The 17,845-nt window shown below is 39.9% G+C and overlaps 3 protein-coding genes and 1 pseudogene across 3 annotated transcripts; all 4 read left to right on the top strand.

Moving 5' to 3' along the window:
- The first annotated feature begins 2,683 nt into the window (after positions 1–2,683).
- LOC131317092 (MDIS1-interacting receptor like kinase 2-like) lies at positions 2,684–3,399 on the top strand. Its single transcript, XM_058346669.1, has 2 exons — positions 2,684–2,735; positions 2,855–3,399. The coding sequence occupies exons 1-2, from the start codon at positions 2,684–2,686 to the stop codon at positions 3,397–3,399; spliced, it is 597 nt and encodes a 198-aa protein (XP_058202652.1).
- A 1-nt stretch (position 3,400) lies between these two features.
- On the top strand, positions 3,401–4,564 carry LOC131318161 (MDIS1-interacting receptor like kinase 2-like). The gene is made up of 2 exons (XM_058347966.1): positions 3,401–4,053; positions 4,188–4,564. The coding sequence occupies exons 1-2, from the start codon at positions 3,423–3,425 to the stop codon at positions 4,511–4,513; spliced, it is 957 nt and encodes a 318-aa protein (XP_058203949.1). The 5' UTR covers positions 3,401–3,422; the 3' UTR covers positions 4,514–4,564.
- A 5,305-nt stretch (positions 4,565–9,869) lies between these two features.
- On the top strand, positions 9,870–10,580 carry LOC131318162 (protein MIZU-KUSSEI 1-like). Its single transcript, XM_058347967.1, has one exon. It carries the CDS (start codon positions 10,051–10,053, stop codon positions 10,450–10,452), a length of 402 nt encoding a protein of 133 aa, XP_058203950.1. The 5' UTR covers positions 9,870–10,050; the 3' UTR covers positions 10,453–10,580.
- Positions 10,581–11,511: 931 nt separating this feature from the next.
- Positions 11,512–17,347, top strand: LOC131318157 (probable leucine-rich repeat receptor-like protein kinase At1g35710; annotated as a pseudogene).
- Positions 17,348–17,845: the final 498 nt, after the last annotated feature.

Here is a 17,845-nt window from a genome sequence, read left to right on the forward strand (position 1 = left end):
ATCCAGCCAAACCCAAGAAACTACGGATTTCAAACACGTTCTTCGGTCGTTGCCAATTCAAAACCGACTCTATCTTTACTGGATCAACAGACACCCCACCTTTCGAAACCATGTGACCCAAGAATTTGACTTCGGATAACCAAAACTCACACTTACTAAGTTTAGCGTATAGCTGGTGCTCTCTCAAAAGTTCAAGAACGATGGTGAGATGGGCTTGGTGTTCCTCCTCCGTAGGCGAATAGATCAAAATGTCATCTACGAAGACGACGACAAAACGATCAAGATAAGCACGAAAGATCCGATTCATTAGGTCCATGAAAGTAGCTGGAGCGTTCGTCAAACCGAATGGCATCACAACGAATTCATAATGACCATAGCGAGTGTGGAAAGCAGTTTTAGGGATATCTTCTCTACGAACCCTCAATTGGTGATAACCGGATCTCAAATCGATTTTGGAAAAGCAAGTGGCACCTCGGAGTTGATCAAATAGGTCGTCGATTCTAGGCATGGGATACTTGTTCTTAACGGTTACGCGATTGAGCTTACGATAATCAATGCATAAACGGAGTGAACCATCCTTCTTTTTCGCGAAAAAAGCTGGTGCTCCCCACGGAGACGTACTTGGACGAATGAATCCTAGGTTCTCCAGTTCTTGTAACTGAGTCTTTAGCTCTCTCAATTCGGCGGGCGCGAAACGATATGGAGGTACGGAAATAGGAGCGGTACCGGGAAGTAAGTCTATCGCGAACTCGACTTCTCTCTCGGGAGGTAAACCAGGTAACTCTTCCGGAAACACATCCGGAAAGTCGCAAACCACTAAGGGTAACTCCCCACGTATAAAGGCATCCTCATCTAACGTCAAGCTTGCCAACAAGGAATAAACTGATTCTAGCTCACGAGACCCACATAAATACGGTTCCAACGGTTCCTGACGCTCCCCAAAGAATTCGAAACAAGGACCTTCGGGAGGACAAATACGAACTCGACGCTTGAAACAATCGATGGTAGCATGGAATGTGGATAACCAATCCATTCCCAGAATAAGATCGAATCCCGACATTCCCAGAACAATGAAGTCGAATACGAAACGACGATCACGAATATTCAACTCACAATCTCGACAAATACAATCAAGAGGCGTTCTACCCACTAAAGGTGTCTCGACAAACAAAGGAGGACTAATAATCTCCGTTTCCAATTCCAAGGCACACACAAATGATGCAGCAATGAAAGAATGCGATGCTCTAGAATCAAAGAGTACTTTAGCAAATGAGTTGAATAAAAGAAAAGTACCCCTCACAACAGAAGTTTCCGGAGCCTGAGAAGTGGTAGGTGGGATAGCAAAAGTGATGTTGAAAACTCGCCCCTGGGTACCCTGACCCTGCATAAAACCCCCTCTTTAACCAGAACCCTGAGCAGGCACGGAAGAACTCGCTCCCTTGTCAACCCCGGAACTCTGAGCTGACGTAGTATGACGAAAGTAAGGCTGCTGCTGCCTCAAAGTGCCCCTGAACTGTCGGCCCGCATTGTGCCCTGTTCCCGTCTGCTGCACGGAACCTGATTCACTACGCGCTCCCGACCCCTGAGGACAGTTCCTTGCAAAATGATCCGTTGTACCACAAACGAAACAAGCCTTCTCGAGGTGTGGACACTGAGCACGAACATGTCCAGGTTGATTACACTTGTAACACACGGACGAAGGTCTAGATAGAGCACCCCGAGTCCCCAAAGAAGGCGGCGGCGGCCTAAAATGCGACGAACTACCCTGCGGTGTCTGAGATGGTTCCCTTGCCCTTTTCCTCCCTTGGCTTCCAAAGCTCCCCGATGAAGAACTCGTGTTCACGGTTGATTGTTGCGGTTCCCAAACCCCCCTATTCCTTTGCGCTTCCTTTGGAATCTCAATACTCCTTGCACACTCAACTACCTCAGCAAATTTAGTCTTGCGTTGCACCATTACCATCCTCCTCACGGTATTATGTAGCCCTTCCTCAAAGCGCCTACATTTCCTCTCTTCCGTCGCCACCAACTCTGGCGCAAAACGAGATAAAGATTGGAACTTCTGTGCATACTCTGAGGCAGTCATACTTCCTTGCTCTAACTTTTCAAATTGTTCTCTCAATTGATCACGACTGGTTTCAGGAAAATATTGCTCCTCAAAAATTGTCTCAAACTCTACCCACGTTACATCCTCCACATCCGGTTCATTTACTTGAGCCGCGGTCCTTGCCGCTCTCCTCGCATCCTTCCTAGACTCTAAGACAGATTCCCATCCCTGCTTCAATAGGGAACTTGACAAACCTGATATGGTTGACCCTTGACGAGAACTCTCTCTCTGGATCTATCCCTCAAGAACTAGACAATCTTAGATATCTACAGACTCTTGCTATGGGCTTCAACAAGCTCACCGGTCATCTATCGCCGTATATGTTCGTTCATGGATCCCTGAAATGACTTGTTGTAGCAAATAACTATTTAACTGGTCGTATCCCGAATAGCTTGAGAAATTGCAGTGAGTTACTTCGTGTTAGGTTTGATCAAAACCAATTGACGGGGCATTTATCAGAAGTTTTTGAGGCATTCCCAAACCTTGATTATCTAGATCTCAGTCACAATAATTTCTATGGCGATCTTTGGCACAAATGGGATTAGTTTCCCAATCTGACTAGCCTAAAGATCTCCAACAATGACCTTTCCGGAAACATTCCACCTGGCATTGGAAGAGCAACTCAGTTACGGTTACTCGACCTCTCTTCAAATCATCTAGTTGGTGCGGTACCAAAGAATTTGGGAAAGTTGGTTTTATTGTTCAATCTTACTCTTAGCAATAACAAACTTTCATGCGATATTCCTCCAGAAATTGGAAGCCTTTCTAGTCTTCAGCATCTAGACTTGTCTGGAAACAATCTTAGTGGACCTATTCAAAAGAAGTTGGGTGATTGTGTGAATCTTTTGAACTTGAAATTGAGCAGAAATCTTCTCAGGGAGAGTATTCCTTTTGAATTAGGAAAATTGCAGTCTCTTGAAAATCTCGATCTTGGAAATAATTTATTAACAGGTGAGATACCATCTGGGATTGGGAGCTTGAAAAGGTTAGAGATACTAAATCTCTCCCACAACTTCTTGTCTGGTTCAATCCCTTCCTCTTTAAACGGGATGTCAAGTTTAACGTCGGTTGACATATCTTACAATCACTTGGAGGGTCCTCTGCCCAACACAAAAGCATTTGAAGATGCTTCATTTCAAGCATATCGAAACAATGATACACTATGTGGCAATAAAACTAGTTTGATGCCATGCTCATTGAAGCAGAACAATGGAGATAAAGGGAGAAATCATAAAAAAATTGTGATTCTAGTTGTAGTTCCTTTGTTGGGTATTTTATTTCTTATTTTGCTATGACTTTCCTGATCCACCGCAACAAAATGAGAGACAACGAAATTGAGCCAAACAGAGCAAGTAATAAAGATTTGTTTGAGATTTGGAGCTTCGATGGAAAATTGGTGTATGAAAACATAATCCGAGCGACGGAGGATTTCAATGACAAGCATTGCATTGCAGCAGGTGGATATGGCACTGTTTATAGAGCTGAGCTGCCAAGTGGTCAAGTTGTCGCTGTAAAAAAGTACCCTCCTTCCCAAGATGGCGAGTTGGCTAACCTGGTAAGTTTTATGAGTGAGATTCATGCATTGACAGAGATAAGACATCGGCATATCATAAGGCTTTTGGGTTACTGTTCACATCCACGACACTCATTTTTGGTTTATGAGTTCTTGGAAGGGGGGTCCTTGGACAAGAAACTAAGCTGTGAGGAAGAAGCACTAAGTTTGGATTGGGATAAGAGGATAAATGTTGTTAAAGGTTTGGCAGATGCTTTGTCATATATGCACCATGGATGTTCACCCCTGGTCATTCATCGTGATATATCGAGCAAGAATGTTCTGCTAAACTTAGAAGATGTCGCTTACCTATTTGATTTCGGAACTGCAAGACTTCTAAACCTGCAGTCATCAAATTGGACTTCCTTTGCAGGCACCTTGGGATATGCTGCTCCAGGTACTTACACAATTCATCTTAGCTACCAATATAGTGTTGTGTTTTTATGTTGAATATGCTAATTCCTAAGCCTCCTCTACAATTTTTTAGTAGTTTTTTTCCCTGTTTGTTGTACCCTTCCTTTCTTTGGGCAGAACTTGCTTACACAATGGAGGTGAATGAAAAGTTAGACGTCTACAGCTTTGGAGTTTTAACACTGGAAGTTGTAATGGGGAGGCATCCAGGGGATCTCATGTCTTCTCTTTCTTCATCATCTTTGGATTCGTCACCACCATCTTCTTATGGTATTCTGTTCAAGGACGTATTGGACAAACGGCTCCCACTACCAAGGAATCAGGAGGAGGAAGCAGTGGTTCTTGCTGTAAAGATAGCACTTGCATGCTTGCACCCCAACCCGCAGTGCCGACCCACTATGCAACAAGTTTCTGTGGCTCTATCAAATTTGTTGCCCCCTCGGTAATCAGATGTGTCTACGTTTGTTGTAAAAAATTTCAGGGGCACCGAAAAATTTCTCAGGTTTGTTTGGATTTCTCTTTCCCCTCTTCTCTCCAATCTAGGGTTGCTTTTTGCGTGACAAGAAGTAAGGGTTGCTTTTTGCTTGACAAGAAGTAAGGGTGGTTGAAACTTTTTAATGGAAGATATCATGTTTAGAGTAAATGATATTTTTCAAGCTGGGTAACAGATATTGTTCTTTTGCTTTAGGTGGCAATGGGTGGGTTGTGTGGTTGCTAGCTGTTGCTTCATATCTGGGATTGGTTGGTTGTGGTGGGGCTCTCTATTGAAGCTGTTATTGATGGAGCTAATTTACGGATATGGTTGAAGCTGCACTTAATTAGTGATCGAAGGCTGAAGGTTGGCAATTCCTTGCATCTGAAAGTTTGTGTCTCCTTATCTCATCGCTTACCAACTCCAGTCAAATTAATCTTTTGGAGGGCTAAGTGATCATAATTAAACTTTTAGAGGGCTAAGGGAGCAAAATTAGCAGTACTGGTCTGAAGAGCTTACCCAATGGAAGTGGAGATCCATACGCTGAAGTCGTTATTGGTGGGGATAGATACTCAAAGGTGATTCATCATGCTTTGTAACAGCACTTAGTAAAGGCTGAGGCTTGTGGTGATCTATGAAGCTGCCATACCTCTCCATGCTTTTTCTGGATTTCATTGGATTCTATTTACTGTGTTGTGGTTGATTTTCGGAACAAGTTTCCTATTTTTGTAATGTTCCTATTGTTGTAATGTTCCTATTGTTGTGGTTGATCTATGAAGCTGTTATTTATTGTTTGTTGGCATGCAGTGACCGAGTCCTCAAGTCGCACATAGACTAATAAGGCTGGATTTCATATACTCCGCTATACAATAATCCTTGTTCGATGGTAGACACAAGACTCCTCGTGCATTCTTTAGCTAATTGTTCCCTCCAAGCATTTGGATTTAGTCCGGTCTTTTAAGATTAAGTTTTAGGAAAATCAGTATCGATCAATACATCTCTAAGTTCTATACATCTACGAAACTTCAAAACTTGCAACATCATTGTCGAATATCTGAGTTACTAGACGGCTTATAATCCTGAAGCCACATGAAAGATCCAATTAAATAGAAAATGATAAACAATAATCTCTCAGGATACAATGGTTTACACAATTCTACACTAAGGATTTAAAATTGCATAGTGGTTTTGGGCTTCTTGATGCCTTCACACCCCGATATACCGATGGGAGAGAAAATCGCATGCTTATCGGCCGGTTCCCATTATGTAACTGTCCGTTTCCGATTCACTATTATGGCCGATACTCAACTATTAGGGGTGATTTTGGCACTTAAATTTTTTTTTCCCTCAAAAATGATTTTTAAAAATTCACGATCACGACAACCAATTCCCAATACGTATCTTTTGATACTCCTGATACCGTTACACCTCAAACGTTACTATTACGTGCCCCAAAACCGTTATTTAAAACCTTTGTCCGCGCACACCACTCGGTGGAACTGCCCAGCAAACACAACCATGTTCGTACTCTTTCATAAGAAAAAAACTAGCAGAAACACAACGACAAGAACAGAGAATTGAAGTTATGGAATTTGTGGAGTGGTTTCGGTCTGTTTTCCAACGGGCTTGTTGCCTTAATTTGTGGAGTGGTTTCGGTCTGTTTCCCTTGTGGTCATTGTCTGCTGCACCTACCATCCTACTAGAAAAGTGACAAGTCTACCCCATGCACCACGCACGACAAGTAGATACTGAGAACTGATTAGAACTTTTTTGGAAGCCTTAATGTGTGATGGAAATTTCATTTCATTGTACGCATGTATTCAATTTATCTCAAAATTAAGCTCTGGATTTAATTAATTACATATGTGATGAATATTTAACCATGTTCCTATAAATACTCACTCCTCCATACGATGAAAATTTTATGTTCGAGCCGATCCGGGATTTGTGACGTTCGAACTCAACTTGTTTACATACCATTCGAGCCGATCCGGGATTTGTGACGTTCGAACTCGACTTGTTTACGTACCAAACGAGTCTAAAACTCGAGTTCGAATTCGGCTAGTTTGTAAACGAGTAGAACTTGATTTGGTGGGAGGTTTTTGAGATAATAAGAATGGAGAAATAGATAGAGAAATAAGAGTAATAATTGGAGAGAAAATTTACTATGTAGATGTAGCTTTATTAGTAATAATAGCCGTTAAAAGCATTTGAATAAGTTTTGTCATCTCTTCTTGCCTCCCAGAGTCCTCCAAGGGAAGAGAAGGCAACCAATAGCCACCATAGTCCTTGGGCCATTGGGGGTTATGCATGGTCGTTATCTTTAGGGGCTCGGAATTAGTCGAGGTACGAGCAAGATATCCCAGACATCCGGTTATAAAAAAAAAAAATAGCCACCATAGTCAAATCCATTGGGGCCCAGAAAATTGATGGTGGTAATTGACAGAAAGCTCCCAATTCTTCCCAATTGCTGTGTAGTAATTTGATGATATATTTCATCTTAATTGGCTGCACATGCCCATTGATATCGATCAATTTTGGCTAGTTCTGCAAATTATTCTCATCAGTCATCGTCTGATGGTCAGACAATTGCAGTACTTCCTTGAGTGGGGAGAAAACAAAGTGACCCAGGCAGAGCGCAACGTCAAGTCTACCCGTCCATGCACGATAAGTTGTTATTGAGAACAGATTAAAAAGCTTGGAAGACCTAATGTGTGATGGAAATTTGATTGTACGCATTATATTTATCTCAAGCTTGCGATTTGCATATGTGATGAATCGTGTTCCTATAAATATTACTGCTCCATACCATGAAAATTTTCAGCAACGTATCATTCTGTGTTAGTTTTGTTTCCTATAAATATTATTCTTGTAAATTCAACAAGAATAATCTTTTTTGTTTCCTCCATATGTCGTTTTCGATAGGTACGTACAGGAGGGGGTAGCCTTAAGTCAAGTCGTCCCATGACAATTAATTAGCCTGTGGAGAGTCTGGCAAAAGGGCCCAAAGTTTCAAGAAAACAACAGGCCGGGGAACAAATTTAACTGTATTGATAAGCATAAAAAAATAAGCATATTCTTAACCCTTGTTATTAGACAATATAAATTGGAGTCTCGGGAAGCATGGACGCTACGACTATGCATACTCGATTAAGATTAGACTGTCCAAATGGGTGGGGAGCCAGCTATTCACTCTAGTGCTGCAGCTGATCTAGCTCACACTGGAATGCATAACACCTTAATGAATTTCCTTTTTGGAGATGATCACTCCTCTTTCACAGTAACAGCCGAAGACTTGAAGACTTTTCATTTTCCATGCAATAAAAGTCCATATAATAGACAGCCAATTACATATACCATGACACAATTATGTCCAATTTGTGTGCAATTTGGGGCATCTCAAAAGGGCATTTTTGTCCATGATTGATCTGAAACAACCGCGGGAAATTACCGGACAATGGTGGAAACATAAAATAATTATAGTTCTAAAATCCCCAAAACATGGTTTGGTTTGGGTTTTGAGTGAGATTTTTTAGACTAATGAGTGGAGAGAGATATATAAATGGAGAAAATTTATTGGACAGAAGTTTTGGGTTTTCGCTAGACCATTTGCCCTCAATGAAGTGGCGTTGTTTCCAATGCAAGGAGAAAGTGGAGTAAATATTTGAGAAGCAAGTCAGACATGTAAAAGCTAATACTCCATTTGTCCTAAATTGTTCACATTTTTTTGAAACCATGTATTTTAGAAAAAATAATGTATTAGCACGAATTTTCTTTCAAAATTTTTGCAGCAATTTAAAGATCTCAAGAAAAAATTGATGCAATTTTTTTTTTTAAAAAAACTCATAAATATGTTATTTTTGTGTGCAAAATAGACGGTTCCTAAAAAAGGCGAGCAATATGGGATGAAGGGAGCAATGTCGTAGGATCACTTTCTTTTTATCTTAATAATATAACATCACCTTTTTTTTATCTAGGCACTGATAATGCCACGAGTGGCTTTGTTAATGCCACGAATTTTATTAGTGTCTTACCCTTATACCCTTGCCTTTTGAGCTGACATCGTCTCTCTCCTCCCACTTTTTCTAAAAGAATTCTCTTCATCCTACATCACTACATCAGTTATCAAAATCAAAACGACAGAACTTTCCTAATTTTACTTTCGACGGCATAGACATGACAACAAACCTCTCTCTTTTCTTATGGCAGGGCTACTCCTCTCTCTCTCTCTCTCTGTGTTCACCGGAGCAAATTTCGTTGAACAAGACCAAATCTTTGCCGCCTTCTTCGCCCTCGGAGATCTTGGAATCAAGCAATACCCCTGCCAATTGATCTTCCCATATCTGCATGATTTTTTTGCAAAAGTTAATAATGCCTCAATTTTTTTTTATTTTATAGATTATTGGTTCATATCGACAAAAGAAATTTAAAAAGTTAATATAGATTATTGGTTCGTATCGACAGATTAAAGAAATTAAAATTAAAAAATTAAATTTTATTTTATAGATTATTAGTTCGTACCGACAAAAGTTAATAATACCTCAATTTTTTATAGATTATGTGTTGCGCTACACGTTGTTGTGAATTGCAATAGGCAACCTAATAGCTGTTAAAAGCATTTGAATAATCTTGGGCCTCTCTTCTTGCCTCCCAGAGGCCTCCAAGGGATGAGGAGGGGAGACCAAAATAGATACCATATGGGGGCTTAGAACATTTATGGTGATCATAATTGGTTGAAAGCTCCCAGTTCTTCTCGAATGCCGTGTAGTAATTTGATATAATATTCCATGTTAATTGGCTGCACATGCCCCTTGATATCGATCAATTTCGACCACTTCTACTAATTATTCTCATCAGTCATCCTCGTTCGGGCCCAGACAACTGCAGAATTTCCACAAATCGAAAACACGTGTTGTAGATATTAAGACTATCAGTACTTCCTTGAGTTAGGAAAAACAAAAGTGACCCGGGCGCCCAACGTCTAATCTACCCCTCCACGCATGGTAAGTTGATTCCATGTTTATTGGCATATATAGTATCTTGCATGATTTTTGAAACTTTATCTGACGTGTTTATGGGACCGGCGAACTTGACTTGTGATTTTTGTGTGGGGCGAATGGATGAGCAGGAAATTAATTAGAAGAAAAGAAAAGGAAAAAAGAGAGCTAGACGACTTGACTAATGAGTCATGAAGAAGAAATTTCGATCGTTACGTATGGGGGTTGCTATGGAGCCAAATTTTTCCACAAAATGGAAGCGTACGACAAGTCGTAGATATTAATTAGTACATGTTCCTATAAATAGTCCCCCCCCCCATACAAAGGAGGTACATTTAATTACGGTAAATTGGGCTAGGATCCGTTTTGAAGGTGTTTTTGGGTGTTTAGTCCAACCTAATGTGTAATAGTGGTGAAGGTCCATTACTGTACATTTATTAGGTCTACAATCCATTTTTAGACGAAAATGCCCTGACTAGGTGTACTATATAATGTTTTATTTTTTAGTTTTTCAATGTTACCGAAAGAGAAGGGTCAACCTGTTCGTCCAGGAAAACCCGCGGACGCTGCCGACGCTGGTGGTAGAGCTGGCGATGCAGACCAACGCTCTGCAACGGGAAATGAGCGTGGGGATGGTAGGATCGCGCTCGAGTGCGAGAAGCGGCCGGAACGGGACAGGACAGAGTTGCTGCAGGAGCCCCTGTGGAACATGTACTGCAAAGGGAAGAAGTCCGGGTACGGGGTGAAGAGGGAGGCCACGGAGGAGGACTTGCAGATAATGGAATTGCTGAGGGCAGTTTCGATGGGGGCCGGGGTTTTGCCCGGGAAATCCGACGTGGAAGGGCCGGACGGCGAGCTGGCGTACATGAGGGCCCACTTCGATTTTTGCTGTGTTCTTCTATTTTTGTATTTATAGAGTTTATTTGCTGAGATAGCGTTATCTATTGCTGCTTTATTCTGGTAGATACTGAAATTGTTTTTTGTTGAGATAACATTATCTATTGCTTTATTCTGGTAAATACAAAAATTATTGTTGCTGAGAAATGTGTATCACAGTGAACTGTATTTACTGAGATACTATTATTTCTTTCTATTTTTGTTTATTTGCTGAGATAGCATTATATCTATTTCTTTGTTTTGGTAGATACTGAGACTGTTTTTGTTAAGATAACGATGTAAACACATGTGAAAACTCCATTTCACAATATTTAACATGTTTTTTGTCATTTTTCTTGTTAAAACAGATGAGATAATAGTATCTCAGCCAATTCAATTCACAAATAGGCTAAGAGATAACTCTATCTGCCAGAAATATAGTGTATAAGCTAAAATGAAGCAAGAGATAACAGTATCTCAGATAAATAGTGTTGGTATCTCACAAACTTAATAAAGAGATAATGTTATCTCATCGAAAATATTTTCTGATTGTATTTTACAACAAGGGATAAAGTAAGAGATAGTAATATCACAATGTAAACATATGCAAATACTTCATTACACAATATTTAACATGTTATCTGTCATTTTTTCTGTTAAAACAAATGAGATAATAGTATCTCAGCCAATTCAATTCACAAATAAAGTAAAGGACAACTCTATTTGCCAAAAATATAGTGTATCGGCAAAAATAAAGCAAGATTTATCAGTATCTTAGATAAATAGTGTTGGTATCTCACAAACTGAATAAAGAGATAATGTTATCTTATCGAAAATATTTTCTGGTTGTATTTTACAACAAATGATAAAGTAAGAGATAGTAATATCACAATGTAAACACATGCAGAGACTCCATTACAATGATGACGACAGCGACGGTGACAGAAACACGTGTATACTGGGTATTTTTGGAACGTGTGTCCATATAAGGACTGGAACCACTATGAAAAGTTTAGGTGGACTAATTACACGTTGAGCCCTGTAGTGTGTCCTTATCAACAAGGCTCCCATTTAATTAAAGCTTTCATCGATCCTTCTATGCAACAACTGCCACTCCTAGCTTAATTAATTGTCGTAAGAAACCAACCATGGCATCCAAACCTAAAAGAGCACCCAATTTCCAAGCAGTTCACTCCATAATCATCTTTGTCTTTGTTATCATCCTAATTCCATTTGTCTCTTCATCCGATTCCGCCGTTGCTCGTGCTCCACCCGCAACTAAAACAGTTGCAAAACAGAGCGAAGCAGTCGCTCTCTTGAAGTGGAAAGCTAGCCTTGACAATCAAAGCCAGTCTCTCCTTTCATCATGGAATGAAACTAGTCATTGCACTTGGGCCGGAATTGGTTGCAACAACGCCAATAAAGTAACCAATTTAACCATTGACAGTATTGGTTTGAGAGGTACGCTTTCCGTTCTTAACTTCTCTTCGTTACCACATCTAGTGAAACTTGATCTGTCCAACAACTTAATATATGGGACCATTCCCTCTCAGATTGGCAGCCTTTCCAGGCTCGCATCTCTTAATGTGTCCATCAATCATCTTTCGGGAACAATTCCGACAGATATTGGGATGCTAAGATCGCTCGTTGAACTTGCATTATACACGAATAACCTCACGGGATCAATCCCCGCTTCAATAGGGAACTTGACAAACCTCACAACATTGATCCTTTACGACAACTCTTTCTCTGGATCTATCCCTCAAGAAGTAGGAAAGCTAAGATCTCTCATTGATCTTGAATTGTCAACGAATAATCTCACAGGATCAATCCCCACTTCAATAGGGAACTTGACAAACCTGACAACGTTGTACCTTTACGAGAACTCTCTCTGTGGATCTATCCCTCAAGAAGTAGGATTGCTAAGATCTCTCACTGGCGTTTCATTGTACAAGAATAACCTCACGGGATCAATCCCCACTTCAATAGGGAACTTGACAAACCTGACAACGTTGTACCTTTACGAGAACTCTCTCTGTGGATCTATCCCTCAAGAAGTAGGATTGCTAAGATCTCTCATTGATCTTGCATTGTCAACGAATAATCTAACGGGATCAATCCCTGCTTCAATAGGGAACTTGACAAACCTGACAACGTTGTACCTTCACGAGAACTCTCTCTCTGGATCTATCCCTCAAGAAGTAGGATTGCTAAGATCTCTCACTGGCGTTTCATTGTACAAGAATAACCTCACGGGATCAATCCCCACTTCAATAGGGAACTTGACAAACCTGACAACGTTGTACCTTTACGAGAACTCTCTCTGTGGATCTATCCCTCAAGAAGTAGGATTGCTAAGATCTCTCACTGGCGTTTCATTGTACAAGAATAACCTCACGGGATGAATCCCCACTTCAATAGGGAACTTGACAAACGTGACATTGTTGTACCTTTACGAGAACTCTCTCTGTGGATCTATCCCTCAAGAAGTAGGATTGCTAAGATCTCTCACTGATCTTGCATTATCAACGAATAATCTAACGGGAGCAATCCCTGCTTCAATTGGGAACTTGACAAACCTGACAACGTTGTACCTTCACGAGAACTCTCTCTCTGGATCTATCCCTCAAGAAGTAGGATTGCTAAGATCTCTCACTGATCTTGCATTGTCAATGAATAATCTAACGGGATCAATCCCTGCTTCAATAGGGAACTTGACAAACCTGACAAAGTTGACCCTTTTCGAGAACTCTCTCTCTGGATCTATCCCTCAAGAACTAGACAATCTTAGATATTTACTGACTCTTGCTATAGGCTACAACAAGTTCACCGGTCATCTATCGCCGTATATGTTCGCTCATGGATCCCTCATAATACTTTTAATAGGAAATAACTATTTAACTGGTCGTATCCCGAATAGCTTGAGAAATTGCAGTGAGTTACGTCGTGTTAGGTTTGCTCAAAACCAATTGATGGGGCATTTATCAGAAGTTTTTGAGGCATTCCCAAACCTGGATTATCTAGATCTCAGTCACAATAATTTCTATGGCGATCTTTGGCACAAATGGGATCAGTTTCCCAATCTGACTAGCCTAAAGATCTCCAACAATGACCTTTCAGGAAACATTCCACCTGGAATTGGAAGAGCAACTCAGTTACGGTTACTCGACCTCTCTTCAAATCATCTAGTTGGTGCGGTACCAAAGAATTTGGGAAAGTTGGTTTTATTGTTCAATCTTACTCTTAGCAATAACAAACTTTCACGCGATATTCCACCAGAAATTGGAAGCCTGTCTAGTCTACAGCATCTAGACTTGTCTGGAAACAATCTTAGTGGACCTATTCAAAAGAAGTTGGGTGACTGTGTGAATCTTCTGAACTTGAAATTGAGCAGAAATCTTCTCAAGGAGAGTATTCCTTTTGAATTAGGAAAATTGCAGTCTCTTGAAAATCTCGATCTTGGAAATAATTTATTAACAGGTGAGATACCATCAGGGATTGGGAGCTTGAAAAGGTTAGAGATACTAAATCTCTCCCACAACTTCTTGTCTGGTTCAATCCCTTCCTCTTTCAACAGGATGTCAAGTTTAACGTCGGTTGACATATCTTACAATCACTTGGAGGGTCCTCTGCCCAACACAAAAGCATTTGAAGATGCTTCATTTAAAGCATATCGAAACAATGATAGACTATGTGGCAATAAAACTAGTTTGATACCATGCTCACTGAAGCAGAACAATGGAGATAAAGGGAGAAATCATAAAAAAATTGTGCTTCCAGTTGTAGTTCCTTTGTTGGGTATTTTATTTCTTATTGTTGCTATGACTTTCTTGATCCATCGCAACAAAATGAGAGACAACGAAATTGAGCCAAACAGAGCAAGTAATAAAGATTTGTTTGAGATTTGGAGCTTCGATGGAAAATTGGTGTATGAAAACATAATCCAAGCGACGGAGGATTTCAATGATAAGCATTGCATTGCAGCAGGTGGATATGGCACTGTTTATAGAGCTGAGCTGCCAAGTGGTCAAGTTGTCGCTGTAAAAAAGTACCCTCCTTCCCAAGATGGCGAGTTGGCTAATCTGGTAAGTTTTATGAGTGAGATTCATGCATTGACAGAGATACGACATCGGCATATCATAAGGCTTTTGGGTTACTGTTCACATCCACGACACTCATTTTTGGTTTATGAGTTCTTGGAAGGGGGGTCCTTGGACAAGAAGCTAAGCTGTGAGGAAGAAGCACTAAGTTTGGATTGGGATAAGAGGATAAATGTTGTTAAAGGTTTGGCAGATGCTTTGTCATATATGCACCATGGATGTTCACCCCCGGTCATTCATCGTGATATATCAAGCAAGAATGTTCTGCTAAACTTAGAAGATGTCGCTTACCTATCTGATTTCGGAACTGCAAGACTTCTAAACCTGCAGTCATCAAATTGGACTTCCTTTGCAGGCACCTTGGGATATGCTGCTCCAGGTACTTACACAATTAATCTTAGCTACCAATATAGTGTCGTGTTTTTATGTTGAATTTGCTAATTCCTAAGCCTCCTCTACAATTTTTTAGTAGTTTTTTTCCCTGTTTGTTGTACCCTTCCTTTCTTTGGGCAGAACTTGCTTACACAATGGAGGTGAATGAAAAGTTAGACGTCTACAGCTTTGGAGTTTTAACACTGGAAGTTGTAATGGGGAGGCATCCAGGGGATCTCATGTCTTCTCTTTCTTCATCATCTTTGGATTCGTCACCACCATCTTCCTATGGTATTCTGTTGAAGGATGTATTGGACAAACGGCTCCCACTACCAAGGAATCAGGAGGAGGAAGCAGTGGTTCTTGCTGTAAAGATAGCACTTGCATGCTTGCACCCCAACCTGCAGTGCCGACCCACTATGCAACAAGTTTCTGTGGCTCTATCAAAACACAAGTCGCACTTGCAGAACCCATTCCTCATGATCACATTAGGACAACTACTTGATGTCAATTTTCCAATTGCCTAAGTATTCTTGTTATCCCTTTACTGTTTGGGTTTTTGGTTCTACATTTTTCTACTGTGCTTTTCTAACTGGCATTGGCTCTATGGTTGCATGTGTGTTACTCTTTCATAAACAATAGTTACTTTTTTTCAAGCAATATAAACTTTGCGAATCTATACTTCATATTAAGTACTAAAAGGGTGTACTTGTGAGGAAAGCTGTAAGAGCACCAAGTGGCTTTACCTGATTGGATATAAGATTAAATCGTTAAGTTGGATTTCAAAACAGATTAGCATATTCTATATTACTTTATTATTGGCCAACAGAGAATTTTGTTTGGGATTGTTAATTTCCCTAAAATGTAAGTCTTATCTCCTACTAATAAGTTCGTTTTCACACCTCTCCTAAAATGTAAGTCTTAATTTTGAAATTCTTTTCGTATCTACATCTATCGATTATTGCTATAGTCAAGCAGAGATTTTTCCTCTTCTAATTTAACGTTCAAATTTTATAGTGTTTCTACCATCTCTTTAATTAGATTTTATCGCGTGCATGTACAAATCTTTTGTTGTCCTTAGAACTCTAACAACATTTTGCGACAATGCAGGCAAAATTTAACAGGTGAATGGAAAACTGAGAGGATCGAAGAATTGGATTGTAGAGAACATCAAAGTATCAACCCCTTGCCGATGCGATCCCCAAAATGCAAAACCAAGAAAGTGTGCCCATTGAAACCACCGTCATCACTTGCAACAATGATTCTATAAGTATCTTTTCCTTCCTCTGTTAACTTAGCAGACCATATATTCATAGTGATCTTTTTCGATCTAATATCTTTTTTTTCCTTTTTTCCTTTTCTTTTTAAGTTGAGATGTGCTTTGGCACTAGAGTTGTTGAGTTCACATTTTCTTCATGAAAGAATCGGAGAGACTAAGCTATAAAGTTGTAAAATGTGTGTTTGAGGATGTCGAATATAGGTTAATTTCCTTTGATACTTCTACATTTTTCCTGCTTTAACAAAAGATAAGTTGTTGTAATGGTTGAGATTGAATTCCAATAGCTCATGTGTGTTTACCAACTTTTAAGGATATACCTACACTCTTTCAAATATATCACACAAACGTCATCAAATTTGTTGCCCCCTCGGTAATCAGATGTGTCTACGTTTGTTGTAAAAAATTTCAGGGGCACCGAAAAATTTCTCAGGTTTGTTTGGGTTTCTCTTTCCCCTCTTCTCTCCAATCTAGGGTTGCTTTTTGCATGACAAGAAGTAAGGGTTGCTTTTTGCTTGACAAGAAGTAAGGGTGGTTGAAACTTTTTAATGGAAGATATCATGTTTAGAGTAAATGATATTGTTCAAGCTGGGTAACAGATATTGTTCTTTTGCTTTAGGTGGCAATGGGTGGGTTGTGTGGTTGCCAGCTGTTGCTTCATATCTGGGATTGGTTGGTTGTGGTTGGGCTCTCTATTGAAGCTGATATTGATGGAGCTAATTTACGGATATGGTTGAAGCTGCACTTAATTAGTGATCGAAGGCTGAAGGTTGGCAATTCCTTGCATCTGAAAGTTTGTGTCTCCTTATCTCATCGCTTACCAACTCCAGTCAAATTAATCTTTTGGAGGGCTAAGTGATCATAATTAATCTTTTGGAGGCAAATCCTTGTACCATCTCTTTTCAACTCCTATCAAATTAAACTTTTAGAGGGCTAAGGGAGCAAAATTAGCAGTACTGGTCTGAAGAGCTTACCCAATGGAAGTGGAGATCCATACGCTGAAGTCGTTATTGGTGGGGATAGATACTCAGAGGTGATTCATCATGCTTTGTAACAGCACTTAGTAAAGGCTGAGGCTTGTGGTGATCTATGAAGCTGCCATACCTCTCCATGCTTTTTCTGGATTTCATTGGATTCTATTTACTGTGTTGTGGTTGATTTTCGGAACAAGTTTCCTATTTTTGTAATGTTCCGTAATTTTTTTTTTTTTTTTTGGGTGTATGGTGCACATATTGTTTGTTGGCATGCAGTGACCGAGTCCTCAAGTCGCACATAGACTAATAAGGCTGGATTTCATATACTCCGCTATACAATAATCCTTGTTCGATGGTAGACACAAGACTCCTCGTGCATTCTTTAGCTAATTGTTCCCTCCAAGCATTTGGATTTAGTCCGGTCTTTTAAGATTAAGTTTTAGGAAAATCAGTATCGATCAATACATCTCTAAGTTCTATACATCTACGAAACTTCAAAACTTGCAACATCAATGTTGAATATCTGAGTTACTAGACGGCTTATAATCGTGAAACCACATGAAAGATCTAATTAAATAGAAAAAGATAAACAATAATCTCTCAGGATACAATGGTTTACACAGTTCTACACTAAGGATTTAAAATTGCATAATGGTTTTGGGCTTCTTGATGCCTTCACACCCCGATATACCGATGGGAGAGAAAATCGCA

Source organism: Rhododendron vialii, chromosome 2a (genome assembly GCF_030253575.1).
Source record: "Rhododendron vialii isolate Sample 1 chromosome 2a, ASM3025357v1".
Lineage (NCBI taxonomy): Eukaryota > Viridiplantae > Streptophyta > Magnoliopsida > Ericales > Ericaceae > Rhododendron > Rhododendron vialii.